Below are 21,350 nucleotides of genomic sequence, written 5' to 3'. Positions count from 1 at the left end.
TTTCTTTCTTCTTTCTTTCTTTCTTTCTTTCTTTCTTTCTTTCTTTCTTTTCTTTCTTTCTTTCTTTCTTTCTTTCTTTCTTTCTTTCTTTCTTTCTTCTTTTTTTTTTTTTTCTTAAGAGAAAGAAAATGGCCCACAGCAGGCAGGCTTAACATGCTTCAACTAATCTGAGTTGAATAACTGTCAAACTGAAGGCCAGCTACACTATTATTAAAGGTGTGTGTTTGTTAATCATGGGAAATGTAAATTGCTGGCAAGATGATATCATTCTAGTTGTCCCAAGTACATAGAAGCCTCTTGCTTTTTGTGGCATAGTTTCTTAGGAAAAATAAAAAATAGTAATGGTACAAAACTGGCTTTGGGAATTTAAAATACAAACTTCTGTTTCCAATTGCCTTTGCCTTATGTAAAGATTTAACAGAATCATTAATGTCAATCAGAAGTTCATTTTTGGAAGTTGATTGGCAACAAGCAGCTCTTTTACTGCGTAGCCTTGAACCAAACATGGAAACGCTTCTTTTTCTTATGAAAAAGTCTTTGAAAATTAACCAGGAACTTGTATGTAAAATGAAATGAACATTTCTGGTGGATTCTTCTTAGTACTCGACAACGTCGGATTGCTGACATTTCCTTTGCAGGTGTTATTTGGTTCAAAAGTTGATTCATCTAAGTGCCTTATTTCTCCTCTCAGGGATTAATTTATCTAATACATTCTAGAAACTACTAAACAGGGACAGTTTTGTGAAAGGAGTCAACAAAGTATTTCATAAAATGTTACTATCTTCTGTTGTCTTAAACCTGATTAGTTCTGTGAACCGAGAGCCCAGTGTGTGACCCTGCATGATTCATTAACTACAGCTCTCCATGGTATTTCAAAGTTGATTTATCTCACGGACAAATGAGAGCTTATTAATTCACATTTTTCCAGAGAAGTTGGCTTGAAGTATCCAGCACAACCTGCCAAGCTCTGTCTTTGTTTATAAATCCATTTCCTGGTGACATCATACAAGATACTCCCACCCTGGAAATCTTGAATTTTGCCTGGTCTTCTTAGGTGATTAATTCTAAACCCAGCATAATCTCATTGCAACCCTCCCCTTATTTGATTACTACAGTTCAATAGAAGATGCCCAACGTTTTTTAGGATTCTCTCAATAAAACATTTTTTAGATACTAACCTCTCAATTACTCTTAATTAACGACCTCACTCTTCATACAATTTCAACTACCTGGGGTTTTATTTTTCAAATATGGATATTGTCTCCTTGATGTTTTCTTAAACAGTTATTAAGAGTAGATTATAACCAATTTAAAATCCTAAATGGGTATAAATGGGACATGTTTGTTGGAAAAAGAAACACAGCTTTAAGGCACTAAAGAACCTTTCAACATTTCTTTGAACTTGACAACTGAATGATTTACTGGCAACTCATTATCTGTTATTGTCAGGAAGAGCCATGTCTTGTTAAGCAAAGTCATATGCAAGACAGCAAAATGGATAAAATATCAATCTCTTTCTCTAAAACTGGTTTTTGCTACAATGAAAAGCTGGTTGATTCATAATGAAATGAACACATTTTTCATAAGTAAGAGACTAAGCAGCCAGTTTGGGGACCCCGGGGACACACAAGTTGAATAGCCTGGATCTGTGATGAGCATATTCACATTTTAGCACATGAAATCTTATTTTCCTTAGAAGTTTCTCATATTTTAGGAAGGAAACTAGAAGATTAAAAAAATAATAATGCTGAATACTTGGTATCATATTTCTAATAAAAATAGAGTCAAATTATTTAATTTGATAATCAGTTCAAAACTCAAAATTAACTGAACTTGTATCTGATGACATGCTCTAAGTAAAAAAAAAGTAACATAATCTGGAAAGTTTTCTGTTTGTTTTGTTTACCGTTCAAAAGTCGTCCATTCACATAGTTTAAAAACATAATCTTAAGGTTTGTCTTTATTTGAATTTTTAGTTTCACAATGATTATGAGCAATAATACCTTGTGTCGCACAGATCGAAACTAATGACAGGGGGCCATCCCTTATTTCCACACAGCTTTATCAGCAGCAGTCAACAATAGTGTCCTCATATTCTGAGGCCAGAATCCATGATTTGTGTAGTGGAAGCTTTTCAGTTTTGGAATGCCCCGAAATAAAGCACATCATTTTTTTAATTCCATATAGTGCCAAGAAAGTGGGTATTTGCTTAACCAAAGGCTTGTTTTCAACAGGTGATAGAATCTGCTCTTTTTAGCAATAAACTTTTCTGTTATAAATGACAACATAGAATGGAGGTAGATGTTGTCTTAAAAAATAATCAGACATAGTGTGCAAGCTTCTCAAAATTCTTTAGATGTCCAAGGCACTCAAGGAATAAAAGTACTAAAAAAAGAAAAAAAGAGAAAAAAAAGAACCCACAAAAGGGTCATGCAGACACGGCATTTAACGACAGATATTAAGTTCTTTAGCCATATAATGCACAACAGATTTCTTTCTTCCCATAATTCTTTTAGGGAAAATTTATGGAGAAAAGAAATCTATACAATAAGCTCTAATTAGCCTAACAGTAAAATGTGAGGCCATAGGGGATAGTGGTTAAAGCCCTACCATACCTAATAATATCAGACTTGGATCTGAATCCAGAAAGACTTGAGTGGGTGGAGAGAGAGAGAAAGGTGAATAGACAGCCAGACAGACAGACACTCCTGGGTAAGCAAGGCAGTATTACCCTGTTTTACAAATAAGGAAACTAAGGCTCAATAAAGTATGTGTCTTGCCCCCTGTCCCACAGCTAATAATTGGCAGGGCTGAGATTCAAACCCAGGTCAGTCTGCCTTGAAGCCCCCCGCTCTGGAAGCACCATCTGATAAAAACAGACAGTTCCCGGAGGATACTGATTCTGCTGGTCTGGAGACCACAGTTTGAGAACCGCTATTTACAAAGGTCAACAGCCGACAATAAATAGCCCAAGAGTGGAGACAGGTGTAGAGATTTCACAAGCCAGCCTTACAGAGAAGTTATACACAGTACAGTCAAGATTTCCAGAACAAAAGCAATGTTGCTGTGTCATCAAAAAGAACGGTAGGTAAAGGTTGCGCTGACCACAAGACTCCCTGCCACAATATTTACCTAGAAATCTATAAGCTGGCCACAAAGCTACAAGGGAATGTCTGCTCTGTGATAAAAACAAAGTCTGTTAGGGATATGTAACCGAGTGAAGCTGTCTGAAGCGGGATCCGAGAGTTTATTCCAGATTTCAGCTTTACGCCACTTAGCCTTTTGGTCTTACTCAGAACCACTAGTTACCACGCGGGCGGTGCTGGGTAGAAGCACGCGTATTGGTTCGGGAGCCAATCTGAAGTCTGACTCTCTCATTTCCTAGCTGGGTGACCTCTGGTAAGCTAACACTTCAGGTCTCAGTTTTCCCATCTACAAAATGAACACTGAGGATATGAATCATTCTTTCTTCACAAAAATCAAAGAGGTAAGGCACAAAAAAGCCTTTGAATAGTGTCTTGCATGTCCTAAGCACCCAGTAACGGTCAACTACTATTATTTTCCCACTGCTGAGTCAGGCCATGAGATACAGGAGAAGCTTTCCTGATTCTCTTGCTGATCATTTGTACCCAAATCTCATCCTGGTGCCTGCAGATAGATGTGGTCAGCGGGGTTACTGGGCATCTACAGTGTGCTGGGCTAGCAGATACCACCTCCATTAGATGTGAGCCTTCCTGCACATAGGAAAGGAGCCTTTGTAAAAAAAAAATCTCTTATTTAAATTTTCCTTTTGCTAACCTTAAATGACCCTGTATATTCCAAAGAGGACTATAAACCCGACACGTGCCTTTTTTCATTTAGCTCCTGTGGCAATCCTGGGAAGTCCCTGTGGTTGTTCCTATTTTGAACACTGCAAACTGGAGCTTACGAGGTAAAGTGACAATGACTTGAAAAGCCAGAATTTGAGCTCTGATATGCTTGAGACCAAAGCCAATACTACCTTCAAATTTGTAAAACATGGGAGGATATGCATAATCCTTTTTTGAAGAAGATGGTTTGACACCCAAATGCTCATTTATGCATATCATATTTCATTTTGCATGTCTGCCCCTTAGAGGAACCTATGGGATAACAAAAATACCACACTACCCAGATCAAGTGTAGAACACCTAAACCTTGCGGAGTTTGGGCAACTGGAAGTATTATCACACAGCTATTTACTAATCATATCTGTTCAGAATAGAATAGAATAGAATGTCCAAAAATTGGGGGTGGGGCAGAACTACCTAGAATTTAGAAGAAAGGTCAGGGGTGCCTGGGTGGCTCAGTCGGTTAGGTGTCTGCCTTCAGCTCAGGTCATGATCCCCGGGTCCTGGGATCAAGCCCCACATTGGGCTCCTTGCTCAGCGGGGAGTCTGCTTCTCCCTCTCCCTCCGCCCCCTGCTTCTGCACTCTCTCTCTCTCTCTCCCTCAAATAAATAAATAAATAAATAAATAAATAAATAAATAAATCCTGAAAAAAAAAGAAGAAGAAAGGTCAGAAAGGGTTCCGTTGAACGGTGACAGATTTCGAGCCTGGAGAGTCCACTCTGGGGGGTGTTAGCATTTTGATTCTTACTCAGTAATTTCCAGAACATAGAATATCTGCTCATCTGCCCTGGACAGGGCCTAGGCACCCTATCTTCTCTTACAGGAAAACATCACAGATTTCTATGAGCTGTTAGTTGCCATCTTGTTCTGTCTCCTCTCCTCTACCTGCCCAGGCATCCTGGCTCCCACTTGCAGGTCTGGGACAGTCAGGGAACACTGTAGTGAGTCATCTTGCCCCAAGGCTCTTCCCCTATGGCATACCTTACTATTTAGGATCTGGAAAACCCTCTGCTGCATTGTCTGGCCAGCCTTGGGCCTCACAAGGATGTAAATGACTTTCAGGTCGGGGCTGGTGCGAAACAGCTTCTCCATCATCACTTTGCCCATGAAGCCTGTGGCCCCAGTAATGAGGATGGACTTGCCACTATAGAAAGCTGCAATCATGGACATGATTCTTCTCTTTGTCTTTTAAAACTCCGGAAAGAGGTTCCTGAAAAGGAAGAGAAATAAGAAAACATTACATTCTCAGAAGTTCTGAAATGCAGTCAATTTAAAATGTTGCTGGTCCTTCCAGGAGTTTTGAATGCAGAAAAAGGTTAGAGTGAGAGCATCATACTTTATTGACAACACGATTCATTTCAATCAATATTTATTGAGCCTACTTTGCCTGCCAGACTTTATGCCAGGAATTGTGGGCAGAAAAAAAAATGAGTAAGACATGGTTTGGTCTCAAGAGATTTCTCATAGTCTAACGGAGGAGACAGACATCTAAATAGACAGACATCTGAATATAATATGTAAGTGCTAAAGCAAAGGGATTACAGAGGTGGGATATATAGCAGGATCTGGAAATTTCATGCTTTCCATGGATTGTTTTGAACCCGGGCTTAGAGGCAGACACTTCACGTGGCATGTCAAATAGCACATGGTGCCTTTTCTGGGAGGCCCAGGACCTAAGGGCCGCATCTGGCTTGCCACTCCCAGATCTGCTCTTTCTCTCTGCTCCTGGCAACGGCCTTAAATGGACGGAGCCCCTACAATCACCCCGTGCTATTTCAGAGCTTAACAAAGCCTCTGCTCCTGGCCTTGCTTGTTCAACCTTCTCTGCCCTTTGCAGTGTTTCAGCATGGAAAGCAGCAGTGGAGAGCTTTGAATGAATGAAACAGTGCTGCGGCCTGGGTGCGGACTTCCTGTCTGTCCCATCAGGTCCCCCCCCGAGATCTGCTGGATGGCGGTGGGTGGATCATGCAGAACACAACTCCAGGGACTGGCCCTGACATCAGAGCTCATGAAGAAGAAGAAAAAAACAAGTAGGAAAATCAGCACCCTGCCTTGTCACCTCCAGTCAAGGTTACCCTGCCAGTAACTCCTTAAGGAACTCCTTAACTCCTCATAGTCATAATTTACAGATTTTAATGATGGTCATAATTTATACTGTAAGGATCTTGAGGCTGTTCTTGGGCAGAACTCTTTGCCTTTGGAGGATTCATTCACTCATGAATTTACTCAACAAATAATTTTGAGTACCTGCCCTGCCAGACTCTGCCCTAAGTTCTGAAGATAAGCAGATGAATGAGGCAAACAGATCCTCGCGCTCCCTCGAGCAGAAGAGTCCAGCAATACAAAGATTGGTAAATATGTAAACATGATAATGACGGACTGTTACAGATGCAAATAAAATAAGGATCAATGACAGAAATCACATCCAATCATTGACCCTATTCACCTTAGGAAATCTGGATTTCAAATCATGTTAGTTATATCCACTGAGTTACTATTTAATCCCTTTTATTGGGGCACCTGGGTGGCTTAGTCAGTTTGCGTCTGGCTCTTGGTTTCAGCTCGGGTCATGATCTCAAGGTTGTGAAATGAGCCCCATGTCAGACTCCGTGCTTAGCAGAGAGTCTGCTTGAAGATTCTCTCCCTCTGTCCCTCCCCCTGCTTGTGTGCTCTCTCTTTCTCTCTCTCTAAAATAAATAAATCTTTTAAAAAAATAAACCCCTTTTATTGAGGGTTTATGTGAAAAATATTATTTTGAAGAACACATTTGGATCTTGTAAAAAACAGCAATTAATCATAGTTTTTTTTTTAACCATGTTGCAAAATGTCACTCATATTGCAATCTATCCAATCATTTTCTCAAGATTTTATCACTTGGGAAAAGTACTGAAGAGTCTTGCCTTGCCTGCCTGGAAGCTCAGAAAAGTGTGGAAGGCAGTACGACATCCTAGTTGAGCTCACAGGTTCTGAGCAAGACTATCTGAAATCAAATTCCAGTTCTGCCACTTACTAGCACTGTGACCTCAGGCACATTATTACTCTCTCTGTGCTGTAGCTTGCTCATTAGTAAATGGGGATAACAAAAGTATCCATGTAATAATGCTGTGGTAAGAATAATATGAATCAACATATTACTAAAACTCTTAGTAATCAAAACAGTATTCTACTGGAACAAAAAATAGACACATAGGTCAAGAGAGTAGAACAGAGAGCCCAGAAATAAACCATGCTTATGTGGCCAATTAATCTATAATAAAGGAGGCAAGAATATATAATGAGGAAAAGGTAGTCTATTAAGTGGTGCTGGGAAAACTGGACAGCTACATGCAAAAGAAAGAAACTGGACCACTTTCTTACACCACACACAAAAATAAACTCAAAATGGATTAAAGACCTAAATGTGAGACCTGAAACCACTAACTCCTAGAAGAAAACACAGGTGATAATTTCTTTGCCATCAGCCACCAAAACATTTTTCTAGATGTATCTCCTCAGGCAAGGGAGACAAAAGCAAAAAATAAACTATTGGGACCACACCAAAATAAAAATCTTTTGCACAGCAAAGGAAACCATCAAAAGAAAAAAAGGCAGCCTACTGAATGGGAGAAGATATTTGCAAATGATATATCCAATAAGAGATTAATATCCAAAATATATAGAGAACTCATACAAGTGAACGCCAAAAAAACCCAAATAATATGAATAAAAATGGGCCAAGGACCTGAGTAGACAATTTTCCCAAAGAAGACATACAAATGTCTAACAGACAGATGAAAAGATGAGCAACATCACTCATCATCAGGGAAATGCAAATCAAAACTACGAGTTATCACCTTAACACTTGTCAGATGGGTAAAATAAAAAAGACAAGAAATAACAAATGTTGGTGAGGATGTGGAGAAAATGGAACTCTTGTACACCGTTGGTGGGAATGCAATTTGGTGCTGCTCCTGTGGAAAACGGTATAAAGATTTCTCAAAAAATTAAAAATAGAATTACCATATGAGCCAGTAATTCCACTACTATTTACCCAAAGAAAACAAAAACACTACTTTGAAAAGATACATGCACCCCTATGTTTATTGAAACGTTATTTATAATAGCCAAGATATGGAAGTAACCTACGTGTCTGTCAATAAGTGGATGGATAAAGAAGATGTGGCATATGGAATATTACTCAGCTATAACAAAGAATGAAATCTTGCCATTTGCAACAATATGGATGGACCAAAAGGTATAATGCTAAGTGAAATAAGTCAGACAGAGAAAGACAAATACCATATGATTTCACTCATATATGGAATTTAAGAAACAAAGCAAACAAACAAACAAAAAGAGACAAAAAGCCAGACTCTTAAATACAGAGAACAAACTGATGGGTACCAGAGGGCAGGTGGGTGGGGGCATGGGTGAAATAGATAAAAGGGATTGAGGGTACACTTATCATGTTGAGCAGTGAGCAATGTAAGAATTGCATCTGAAACTAATATAACACTGTATGTTAATTACTTATCAATAAAAAAAGAAAACTCTTAGAAATATTAGTTACCTATAATATATACTCAATAAGTATTAGCTATTAATATAGTCACTGGTTATACATTTTTCCTCTTAATAGTTCCTGGTTTTTCCTTTTGACATTTATTTTAAGTGCTCTGTCTTGTGCATTTTATACAGCCTCTTTTGGAAATAGGAGGTGATTTGTAACTCAATCAGTCATCAAGCCAAGTAAACTGCTTTCCCCAAATGCAACTCTACTTGATGATAAACCTTGCCAGTTCCTGTTTTAGCACCATACTCCTTTAGTATATTAGGTATAAATAAGCATGGGTGGCAGGAAAATACAGAAGAGAAACTGAGTTTGGATAGGGTTATTTCCCAACCTCACTTGTTCTGAAGATGTCAGATGCTGGTTTTGCACTCTTATAGGCTTTAGTGGAGTCATATTTTATAGAAATATGAACATACTGTTAAGATATTTTGATCCCAGACAGAGTTTTGTAATCTATGATAAAAAGTTTTAAGAAGCAGGTAATGTATTTGTTTTTTTTTTTTTAAAGATTTTATTTATTTATTTGACAGAGAGAGACACACAGCGAGAGAGGGAACACAAGCAGGGGGAGGGGGAGAGGGAGAAGCAGGCTTCCCAGGGAGCAGGGAGCCCGAGGCGGGGCTCTATCCCAGGACCCTGGGATCATGACCTGAGCCAAAGGCAGACGCTTAACAGCTGAGCCACCCAGGTGCCCCACAGATAGTGTATTTCTAATGAGCCCATTTCTTATGGGACAAAGGAAGACTTGATGTGTCCGCAAAGAATTGAATTTGCCTGCTCTGTCTGGAGTCCAAATACTTGTCAAGCACAACCAAAACCATGGCAGAGTACACTGAGTTCTCTGACAGGAAACAAAATAAACCAGTATTTTGTGGCACTCATTACCTGATTGTCGGGAACAGGCAGCAGAGGAGAGTGGCCAAGACTCTAAACAAGGCAAGTGGTTCTGAAAACTGTCAGAAAATTCCTCATCCTCAGATCAAAGTTGTATCAGAGATGTTTCTTCTACTTCTTGCCTCCACTCTAAATATATGGCTTAGTTCCTGGCCCCAGAAACTCCTATATAAAATTTGGCTCCCGGGGCACCTGGGTGACTCAGTCAGTTGAGTGTCTGCCTTTGGCTCAGGTCATGGTCCCGGGGTCCTGGGATCGAGCCCCGCAATGGGCTCCTTGCTCAGTGGGGGTCTGCTTCTCCCTCTCCCTCTGTTGCTCTATCAAATAAATAAATAAAATCTTAAAAAAAAATTTGGCTCCCTGAATTCTGTTCCATATATTAAACTTACATAGTCCAGGAATTATTAATCCTGAATATAATTCATTAAAATAATTAAGCTAATTATTTTAAAAATTAAAATAAACTTACATTCAGTAATGGACGATAACACAACTCTAGAAGGAGGAATATGTTTAGGACCAGCTGACTGGTCATCTTCTGATTGCCAGTGCAGAGAGCAAAGGATAATTTGCTGTTCCTCATGCTTATGATATGGCTTGTGAGAAGCCTAAGCCGCTTTGACAAATACCAGAATCATCCTGTATAATGTAGGATATATTATGCTTGCATGAAAAAGGAGGGGGCCTCTGAAAGTCAGCCAGTGCATTTTTATTGAATGTCTACTATGTGCCAGATACTGTCTAGACCCTGGGAATAGTAGTGAATGGGCTGTAGGCACCTTCGATTCTTCCTTTCTTTTCTGGAGCTTTTTATTCTCAGGATCATTTCTCACGGTCATGAGTAGAAATAGCTAGTTTTTACTCTTCTTTTGGTAGTAAAATGAGGCTGTTCTTGTTTCTGGAGAACAGATGTTAAAAATACTGAATCATGATTGTTGTGCCAAGTTGTACATTTTTTGTAGGTTTCAGCATATGGAAATTATTCTTTGAGTGGTTCTTCTGGAGAATAAAAAATTAAGATTCAAATACTTAAGGGAGACAAGTTTATGGATATTTCTTGATAGCCCTTTAGAGAAAAACATTTTTAAAAAAGAAACAAGGTGCTTTGCCCCTCAGGAATCCTACTTAACCAAGGTACCGGGCGCTGTCCGGTACAATGTAAAGTGTTTAGCTGCACCCCTCGCCTCTACTCACTAGATGGTAATAACATCCCTCTTCCCCAGCCAGGCGTGACAATCCAAAATGTGTCTAGACTTTGCTAAATGTGCTCTTGGGAAAAATGGCCTCTTCTTCAGAGAATCACTGTTCTTGGACCTTCTTCAATACTCATTTTATAATATTTAGCACACCACATTAAAAAGTCAAGATTCAAGGCTTAAATTTCTGCTTGTGAGACTAAGTACAAATATGATCCACTGCACCCCTATTTTACCTATACTAAATCCTTCATAGCTACGTACATTTACCCAAGCAAATTACATGCATGGCAAATCCTGATTGTACTCAATGTGGAGATGAAGGAAGACTTCTTCAGAGAAAGATGTCTCACTTTTTATTTAACGACATTGCCTTTAGTCTCTGTGCTTTAAGTTAGACTATGAACCCCACCTTGCATACAGATTGAGCCTCTCACCTTCATCCATCGAAACCGATTACTGGCAAATTTAGGAAAGAATGGCAATCAGACCAGCATGAGACCAGCTGAGGAAAACCATTAGCATTGGTTGCTGTATATTAATAATTCTAAGGATAATTGAGCCAATACCATCTATATGTAATTCTGTGCCCTTTTTTTTGAAGATTCAAAGATGCTGTGTGTTAAGAGATAAGTCCTGTTGGCAAATGGAATGTTGGTTGGCAATGGACACAGTAATATGGGCTGATCTACTGAAGAAAATTGATGCTATTTTGGAAAATTCAGCAAATGAAATTGTTCTGCTTCATCAAAATTGAACAGTTGAAATTCTTTCAATAAGTGTGCTGAATTAATTGCATAAATGCATTTACAAAATATTATTCAATGAATAAAAGGAAACCACAAACTTGTGAAAACATAATGCCCATTACAAATCCCTATGGGAAAGACTGGGGGAGGGCTATGAAATAAATGACAGTAGCTGCATAACTGTGTGATAGGATTCAAGGAAAAGAGCCTCATTTCATGTCTATAATTTCTTTCCATGACTTAAAAGGTAATTTAATAATACATACTTTAAAAAAGAAGTTCTCAGAAAGTAATGGCAGCCAGTATTTTTATAGTCTCTTCTTTTGCTGTGGGCACTGAAAGTACAAAGACATTTGCAAAACAAACCTCCTTAGTTTAAAATGTATTTAAATTATTTTTAAAAGAGCTGCTCAACTGACATTACACACTGATATGGACTGAATTATGTCCCCTCCAAATGCATATGTTGAAACCCTACCCCCTCAGCTGATGGTATTTGGATATAAGGCCTTGGAGTTACATGAGGTCATCAGGGTAGGGCCCTAATCTGGCAGGACTGGTGTCCGAACAAGGAGACACCAGAGAACAGTCTCTCTTCGAACAGGCACCAAGGAAAGGCTATGTGAGTACATAGAGAGAAGGCAGTTGTCTACTATGCCAAGAAGAGAGCTCCCACCAGAAACTGAATTTGCTGGCACCTTAACCATGGACTTGGAGCCTCAAAAACTATAAGAAATAAAGGTCCATTAAAGCCACCTGGTCTATAGTATTTTATTATAGCAGCTTGAGTAGACTAAAGCACACAAAAACACACATGACCAGAGACATGAACATTTCTGTTTGAGTAAAATAACTTGACAATAATTCCTAGCAACCTTCTTAATTTGGGAGTAAACCTGTGTCATTTTCCCATCTTTGCAGATAGAGGTAGGACATTGATTCTTGCTATTCATATGTTTGTGAAAATATGGACAGGCCTTTGACAATAAACTACAGAGACCACATTAATCCAAGTTTTAAAAAAAATTTTGTATATAAGTCACATATCTGTTTGTCAAGCACTTAGTGAAAAAAAGAAGTTTTCATCAGAGAGTTCTTTTTTTATTTAGCTTTAGTTTCCAAATTATACAATTCAGCAATAAACTTAGATACCTTTCCGTGTGGGTTTGTTACATAAAGTCTTTCTGTGAGAACTTTTAAGTTCTTGAGGGGGGAATACTGACCCTCAGGGGTATTGTAGGCAACTGTTGGGGGCACAGGCTGCACTAACCAGATCAGTGACGGCCACAGTCAAGAAGAACCAATTTGGAAAGAGTTCTGGGCAGGGGGAAGGACAGTCCAGCCTGGCTTTAGGAACACAGAATTTACTAATCACCTTAACACTCCTAATAACAGTCTTCCTAGTTTCCTTCTGCTTAGCTCATTAGTAAATTTTCAAAAAACCCTCCAAATTTAACAAAAATTACAAAGGAGGGGCATCTGGGTGGCTCAGTTGCTTAAGTGTCCAACTCTTGCTTTCGGCTCAGGCCATGATCTTAGGGTGGTGAGATCCAGCCCTGTGTCGGCTCTGTGCTCAGTGGGGAGTCTGTTTGAGATTCTCTCTCCCTCTGCCCCTGCCCCTGCTCGCACACACTCTCGCTCTCATATATATAAACAAATCTTAAAAAAAAAGAAAAAGGAAAAGATATGACCTAAACTCATCATTTCATCATAACTGATTAAATAGGTGTGCAGCCTGCCTACTCTATGCGACACTCTGTGTTAGACGTGACTAATTAATTTGTAAACATTCTCACTAAATAGTAAGGCATTATGAAAACACATGGTATCATTATGATTGATTACAGGTTAAGTCACACAACAGGCAGCATATGAAGATTCTAAAATGGTATCAAGACAGTCACAATCAAATGAAAATCTTGATGCTTCCTACTTTGTCTTGATGAATTATAAATTGGGTCAGGTTATAAATAAAAGAATGGTTGATCTAGTAACACAATGACCAAAGAACCCAACTGAATGGATAGTAAGCTAACCTACTTTTTCATGCTCTGCCTAGAACTAAAGATGATTTTTTTAAAGATGACAGGAAATAGAATATCAATCTATCTATCTATCCATCTATCTATAGACAGAGGGGGAGAGAGAGACAGAGATAGAGAGGGAGGAGAGAAAAAGAGGGGGAAAGAGGGAAAGAAAGAGAGAGGGGAGGGAGGAGAGAGGGAGAGAAGGAGGGGGGGAGAGAAATGGGGGGGTAGATTTAAGAAATTGGCTTATGAGATTATAGAGGTTTGGTAAATCCAAAATCTGCAGGCTGGAGACTCAAGGAAGAGTTGCAGTTTAAGATCAAAGGCAGAATTTTTTCTTGGGGGAGGTCAGTCTTAGTTCCATTAAGGTCTTCAACTAATTGGATGAGACCCACTTACATTACAGAGGATAACCTGCTTTACCCAAAGTCCACTGATTTACATGCTAATCTCATTCAAATAACACTTTCACAGAAACATCCAGAATAATGTTTGACTGATATCTAGGCACTGTAGCCTAGCCAAGTTGACATATAAAAATAAACATCGTTAAGTCCACTCTTGTTGACTTGGCACCCACACACATCTCTTTAAACCATAATTTCCAAATAAAAACAACAAACTCATACTTCTGCCCAACATTTTACAACTATCCTGCATACAAGTAAAACATACTAACCCTTTCCCCAGAAGAGGATGCTAAGTCTTTGGGTAACATTTATTCTTCTTCTTGATATCCCATAACTTAAATACTATGACATAAAGTTGAAAGTACTTAGTACTATGATATAAAATCAATACATTTTATGTAACATGATAAAAGGATCAGGTAGTGAGGAAAACAAACATATTTGTTTTACACACAGACACACATACATAAATGTATTCATAATGAAATAAGAAAAAAAAAGCCATGACAATTCCAGTCCTCATTTCTATAATTAGTTACATGGCTGTAACTGGTGTTTGTAACTACCTTCTTCCACTATTTATTCTGTATTCTCTTTGCCCTCAGCAAGCACGTCAGCTGGCCATGACTCTTTACCTGGTGGGGTAAAGGGTCTGGGTCATTAGGAGTCCTCCCTGAACTGCGTAATACTAAGAGATGCCCTGAGGAATCTCCTGTATTTCAGACATACTTTTCCTTACCTCCATTGTGAAGTAGGAGTCCAATTTCTCCCTTGGTAGTCAGGATCAGTCATCCCGGCCAGTAGTGGCTTTGCCTGTTGATTTAGTGGCATTAGGAGTCCGAAGTGGCCAGGCAGCCATCTTAACTTCCAGTTCGATGGAATCATTGTTGTGGTTCCTGGTGGAACCATTCTTCCCTTTGGAACTAAGATCTCTAGGCCAGCAGAACATAGGGTCATGGGGAGAGGGAGAACATTTTTGCTAGGGGGCCACTGGGGTAACAGTGAGTGGTGACACTCTCATTTCCACCCCTGAACTCCTGGACCTGTGAATCTTCGGTATGGGAGAAAACAGCATCATCTACTGGATGCTGATTCAGAGCGTCTACAGCCTTCTGGAGAACCTTACCTCAGTCCTTCAAGTTAGTGCCACCTGGCTGGCACTATAAACCAGTCTTCTACAGGCTATTCCACCATTCTATCAAACCAGCTGCTTTGGGAAGGTGGAGAACATGGTCAGACCAGTGAATTCTATGAGCATGAGCCCATTGCCACATTTCATTTGCTCTGAAGTGAGTTCCTTGATCAGAAGCAATGCTGTGCAGAATACCATGATGGTGAATAGGCTTTCTATAAGTCTACTCATGGTAGTTTTGGTAAAAGCACTACATGCAGGGAAGGCAAATCCAAATCTTCTCTCTCAGTAAGAACAAAACACTGACCCATGATGGAAATACACTCTGCCTCTGGGTAGCTGGCCTACACCTTGAGGACTCCGTGTTGGTCTCTGCTGCTGGCAAATTGGGCACTCACCAGTGTGTTTGCAGACAAGTTGGCCTTGGTGAGCCAAAGTCCATGTTGCTGAGCCCAACCTTCATCCCTGCCACTATGACCACTTGGTTTATGAGCTATCAGGGCATATAGGGGTAGTTGGGTATTCACAGAATAGGTCATCCTATCCATTTGATTATTAAAATCTTCCTTTGCTGAGGTCGCTCTTTGGAAAACATTTATGTGGTACACAAGTTTCTTCGTGTTTTTGCCCATTCCATGTACCTCAAGGGAATCATCAATTTTCCAATCATGTTCTTTCAAAGTCCCTGGCCACCCAGCCAAACCATTGGCCACAGGCCATAAATCAGTATACAGTTGCACGTCAGGCCATTTCTCCTTGCAAGCAAAGTGAATAACCAGGTGCACTGCTTGACATTCTGTTCACTGAGAGGATTTCCCTTCATCACTGTCCTTCAGGGGATGTCCTGGAGAGAAGCAGTTATTCACTTCGGGTGGTAACCACATATCATCTCTTCTTCTGTCAACTGATGATAGGGACTTCCTCATGAGGCCATAGGTGCAGGCTGAGGGAGAAAAGGTAGCACCAGTGGGGACCAGGGGCATTTGGGTCACTTCTTCATGTAAATTACTGGTGTCTTTAGGACTCTCTTGGGCCTGATCAGATATATACAATACATAATGCCAGCAATGTAAGGATCAAAATGATTTCTTATGGAAGGGCAAGGTGATCAAGATTCCTGCAAATTAAATTATGGCAGAGAGCTGCAGAGCTGATATACCCCTGGGGGAGGACAGTGAAGGTGTCTTGCTGGCCTTGCCAGCTGAAAGCAAACTGCTTCTGGTGGTCTTTATCAGTAGGGATGGAGGAAAAAGCATTGGCCAGATCAAAAGCCACATACCAGCACCAGTAAATGTGTTCATTTTCTCAAGCAATGAAACCACATCTGGTCCAGCAGCTGCAATCAGAGTCACCAGTGCGTTAAGCTTATGACAATCCACTGTCATTCTACAAAATCCATCTGTCTTCCACACGGGCCCAATAGGCAAGGCGAATGGGAATATGGTGAGAATTACCACCTCTGCATCTTTCAAGTCTTTGACGGTGGCACTTGTCTCTGCAATCCCTCCAGGAGTGAGGTATTTCTTTTGGTCTACTATTTTTCTGGTTAGAGGCAGTTCTAGTGGCTTCCACTTGGCCTTTCTCACTCCACAGGTCAGGGAACCAATGTGGGGATTCTGCCAGCTGCTGGGTATATCTATTTCAATTATGCCTTTTTTTGTTGTTTTTAAGAGAGAGAGAGAGCATGTGAGTAGGGTGGAGGGGAGGGGAAGAGCGAGACAGAGAGAGAGAATCTTAAGCAGGCTCCATGTCCAGCACCGAGCCCAATGCAGAGCTCCATCTCACCACCCTGAGACCATGATCTGAGCTAAAATCAAGAGTCGGACACTTAACTGACTGAGTCACCCAGGCGCCCCTCAATTACGCCTTTTTGAACTGAGGAAATAACCACAGAATGGGTTCAGACATCTATTGAGCCCACTGTGAGATGGTTCTAACCTAAAACTCCATTGATCACCTGACCTCCATAAGCTCCTATTCTGACCAATGGACCACAGTGACATTTTGGGTTTCCTAGAATTAGTGTCAGGTCAGAGCCAGTGTCCAGTAATCCCCAAAAGCTCTCATTATTTTCTTTTTCCCCAATGTACAGTTACCCTGGTTAAAGATTGCAGGTCCGTTTGGGGATGGCTGGGAAAAAGATTAACAGAGTAAATTTTTAGCAATATTCAGGAGTGAATGAAGGGGACTTGGCTTCCCTTTCATTCTGGGTCTATAAACCAGCTCATATCTGGGGATTGATGAAGGGGTCCTAACTCTGTTTTTATGATTCAAGTAAATTTTATTCAGTTGACCTAGAACTTTTCTGCTTATACAGATCAAGCAAGAATTTAGTAGGCTTCCCATATATTTCGCTTCTAGGGACACCATGATCAACCAGTCAATGCCCTAGCTCTCTACAAGTCAGACTATTCTGATTTCTGCTTTATCCTGCCATCCATTATGGAACCGTGACCACCTTGACTTTGGCATTTGAGGGGCATCATTTGGCTCCTGCCATGCCAGGATCCTCACTGCATTTAGGTTTCCCAATTTAATGACAACAGTTCTGACTGTAAGTTCTGGCCTACAGAGAAAAACGATCACTGAGATCTTCAAGGATGCTGGGGCTCCCCTCACAAACTTATTTCTGTGGCCTAGCCAAAATGACACATAAAATGAACCATCACAACCACCATATTTTCTCCTAACACATTCACCATATGCAGGACTTCTCTCGCAAATTTTAACGAACAAAATCCTTGCTTGATAGCTTGGTAGCTGAACATAAAATACTTATTGGCAGGAAGGAAGTTTTAGTTATTTGGAATTATTTCTCTTGTCTGTTTTTCAACCAAAGTATTCACTATTGGTAAACTCTTTTATCTCTAAACAGACTCAGCTTAAGTAACAACAATGAAAAATTATGCACGGTATAATACAGGCACAGTGAGAAGAACACTGGGGTAGGAATTAGCAGCAGAATAGATTTTATTTCTAGATTTTCTAACTGGTCACATAACTTGGAATCTTGAATCCTGGCAGTTCTAGGACTCAATTTTTTCTTCTGTTAAATAATATCCTATCTACTTCACAGAGCCGTTTTAATAATCAAATAAAGTAATAAACAAGAGAGATTATTACTCCAAGTGTCTTCTGACCAGAACAGAATATTTCTCTTGTTCTGTATGTTACATGCTATACTCTTAATGCTACTTTGAGCCCAAGTCCAAATACCTTGTGCTTCTTTATTAATAGATATTGAGGATACATCTTGTCACCCTAATTAGATAGTAAAAACACTTGGCTTAGATGTATTGTATACTGTATTATTCTTTACATGTTAACTAGCACAGTACTATGCCATGAAAAGTGTCTTGATAAATATTGCTAAATCAATGAATGAATGACTCAGAACCAAAGGCCTAAAATTGACAAGGCAAGAAACAACAAATGTTGCAGAGGTTGTGGAGAAAGGGGAACCCTCTTACACTGTTGATGGGAATGCAAGTTGGTACAGCTACTTTGGAAAACAGTGTGGAGGTTCCTCAAAAATTTAAAAATAGAGCTACCCTATGACCCAGCAATTGCACTACTGGGTATTTACCCCAAAGACACAGATGTAGTGAAAAGAAGGGCCATATGCACCCCAATGTTCATAGCAGCAATGTCCGCAATAGCCTAACTGTGGAAAGAGCCGAGATGCCCTTCAACAGATGAATGGATAAAGAAGATGTGGTCCATATATACAATGGAATATTACTCAGGCATCAGAAAGGATGAATAGCCAACTTTTACATCAACATGGATGGGACTGGAGGAGATTATGCTAAGTGAAATAAGTCAAGCAGAGAAAGTCAATTATCATATGGTTTCACTTATTTGTGGAACATAAGGAATAGCACGGAGGACATTAGGAGAAGGAAGGGAAAAATGAAGGGGGTAAAATCGGAGGGAGAGATGAACCATGAGAGACTATGGACTCTGAGAAACAAACTGAGGGTTTTAGAGGGGAGGGGTGAGGGGTGGGTTAACCTGGTGATGGGTATTAAGGAGGGCACGTACTGCATGGAGCACTGGGTGTAATATGAAAACAATGGATCATGGATCACGACATCAAAAACTGATGATGTATTGTATGGTGACTAACATAATAAAATTAAATTAAAAATAAATAAAATCTTAAAAAAAAAAAAGAAGTCAGGGGGTGGTTCACAAAGCCTTGTGGGTATTTGAATCATCTGGATAGCTTGCTAAAATGGCCCTTTTACCACACCTCATTTTCTGAGATCCTGATTGAGGAAGTCAGAGGCAGGGCCCAAGTAGAAGCATTTTAATGACTAGTCCACGGTTTCAGATATCAGTGGGAAGGAGATGCGGGTATAGGGAATTGAACTGAGTGTGTTCTGATTCCAGATCATATTTTGTACCTTAGCCTGTATCTTTAATGTAAGCCTATGTTGTCCCTCTGATTCATTTTTTCCCCTTAAAACAATACATAAAACAACCTGCTGACTTGAGAATTCTCATTTCTAATAATAGTAGGATGTGGTGAACACAGTTAGGATGTTGCAGGGCGTGGCTGCCGTCCAGCCAGAGCCTTCATCTGAACTTCGTCTGAACTTAGTCTGACCTCCCGCTCGCACTAGTTTTGATCCAGAGACTTTCTACACATTTACTACCAGCATCTGAGTTCACAGGTGTAACCCATAATGACACACGTACTGAAAGAGGTGGAATGGGGACACATCTTTTCAAATAAATAACTAAAGCTTTAAAACATTATTTTCTCCTGTGTTCCTGCTTCAACTAAAAGTTGAAACAAATAGCTATGTAAAGGATTTTTAAAAATATAGTTCAAATATATGCACAGATAGAATAGCATACCGATGATAAATAAACATATTCCATTACCCCAGCGTGAGAAAGGTTATATGAAGGTGTCCTAATTTCCTAATAAGATATAGTCACTCATATGGGTTGAAAGACTTATTCAGACTCATTCAAGTAGAGTTTAGAAATAAGGTTGTAGATTTCTATTTCCCAGTCCATACAACCATATCTCAACCTGTTATTCAACCAGGGAAACCACATGGAAAAAAAATGGTTGGAATGTGTAAAAGTCTTTGACAGCAAGGCCTGATTAAAAGGAGATTAATTTGGGCACCTGGGTGGCTCAGTCGGTTAAGCATCTGCCTTTGGCTTGGGTTGTAATCGTGGAGTCCTGGGATTGAGTCCTGCATCGAGCTCCCTGCTCTGTGGGGAGCGTGCTTCTCCCTCTCCCCTGCCCCCCTCTCTCTCCGTCTCTCATGAATACATAAATAAAATCTTAAAAAAACTGAATCCACCAAAAAGACAACTGATTCATAGAATAACACTGAGAAATTGCTGCAAAACCATAGCACAGGGGCGCCTGGGTGGCTCAGTTGGTTAAGTGACTGCCTTCGGCTCAGGTCATGATCTCAGGGTCCTGGGATCGAGTCCCGCATCGGGCTCCCTGCTCAGCGGGGAGACTGCTTCTCCCTCTCCCACTCCCCCTGCTTGTGCTCGCTGTGTCTCTCTCTGTCAAATAAATGAATAAAATCTTAAAACAAGAAAAACAAAAAAACCCCATAGCACAAGTTATTGTTTGCACCAAAATATCATAATGGTATATATGGTTCTTTTATAGAGATGTGGGTTAGCAGGATTTGCTATTGTCAATGATTAGATGCAGTATTTCCTCACTGTATCCATCCACCCATCCACTCACTATCCATAGCACTAGTCACGTCATGTAGCGAGATTCTAGGAGCTTAGTCATTGCCACATACCAACTAATTATTCTTGAACCACATGGGAAATTATATTTTTTAAAAAGGTTAATATGAAGGTTAGTTAATTATATAGAAATCAATATGGTGAATTGGAACTTCTCATTTTCTAATGGAATTTACTGATCATAACCTATGCCAATTAATTGACAGTCTCTCAGGAAATATCTGAATAAATATAAATATACTATTTGGAAATCTGCAGTTAGGCCTTTGTGAAAGATTAATTCTGAATTAAGGCTAATGCTTTCCCTTTCCAGTTCTCTCCATAGGCTCTTTTTTTTTTTTTTTAAGATCTTTATTTATTTATTTGACAGAGAGACACAGCGAGAGAGGGAACACAAGCAGGGGGAGTGGGAGAGGGAGAAGCAGGCTTCCCGCGGAGCAGGGAGCCCGATGCGGGGCTGGATCCCAGGACCCTGGGACCATGACCTGAGCCGAAGGCAGACGCTTAACGACTGAGCCACCCAGGCGCCCCTCTCCATAGGCTCTTATTCCATGTCAGAAGCGCAGCAAGGCATGACCAGCACTCCCTCCTCTCCGATAATGTGCAATGACTACTACTAAAACCTCAACAAAAATTTTAGGCACTTGTCTTTAAAAGAAAGGTCATTAGAGATCTGAAAAAATTATTTCATGTCTATATGAAACTGCGGGTGGTAGGTAGCTACACGAGATCAGAAGAAAAAGAACAGATTTGGTACAGCAAAGTGCAAGCTATCAGAAAG

General features: G+C 40.0%; 1 protein-coding gene across 2 annotated transcripts in view; it reads right to left on the bottom strand.

The window, feature by feature from the left end:
• FAR2 (fatty acyl-CoA reductase 2) overlaps positions 1-21,350 on the bottom strand; it is a 149,315-nt gene that overhangs the window by 48,744 nt on the left and 79,221 nt on the right. Inside the window, exon 2 of one of the 2 annotated variants that reach the window (XM_032432659.1) lies at positions 4,852-5,080. In XM_032432659.1, coding sequence (XP_032288550.1) covers positions 4,852-5,040 — 189 coding nt within the window. In that variant the 5' untranslated portion in view covers positions 5,041-5,080. Of the gene's footprint in view, positions 1-4,851; positions 5,982-21,350 lie in introns of those variants that run through there. The other variant, XM_032432661.1, reaches the window with a different exon arrangement.

Source organism: Phoca vitulina, unplaced genomic scaffold, assembly GCF_004348235.1.
Source record: "Phoca vitulina isolate PV1807 unplaced genomic scaffold, GSC_HSeal_1.0 scaffold49, whole genome shotgun sequence".
Taxonomy (NCBI): Eukaryota; Metazoa; Chordata; class Mammalia; order Carnivora; family Phocidae; genus Phoca; species Phoca vitulina.
The sequence above is the reverse complement of the archived record's forward strand: the minus strand, read 5'-3'. Positions and strand labels throughout refer to the sequence as shown.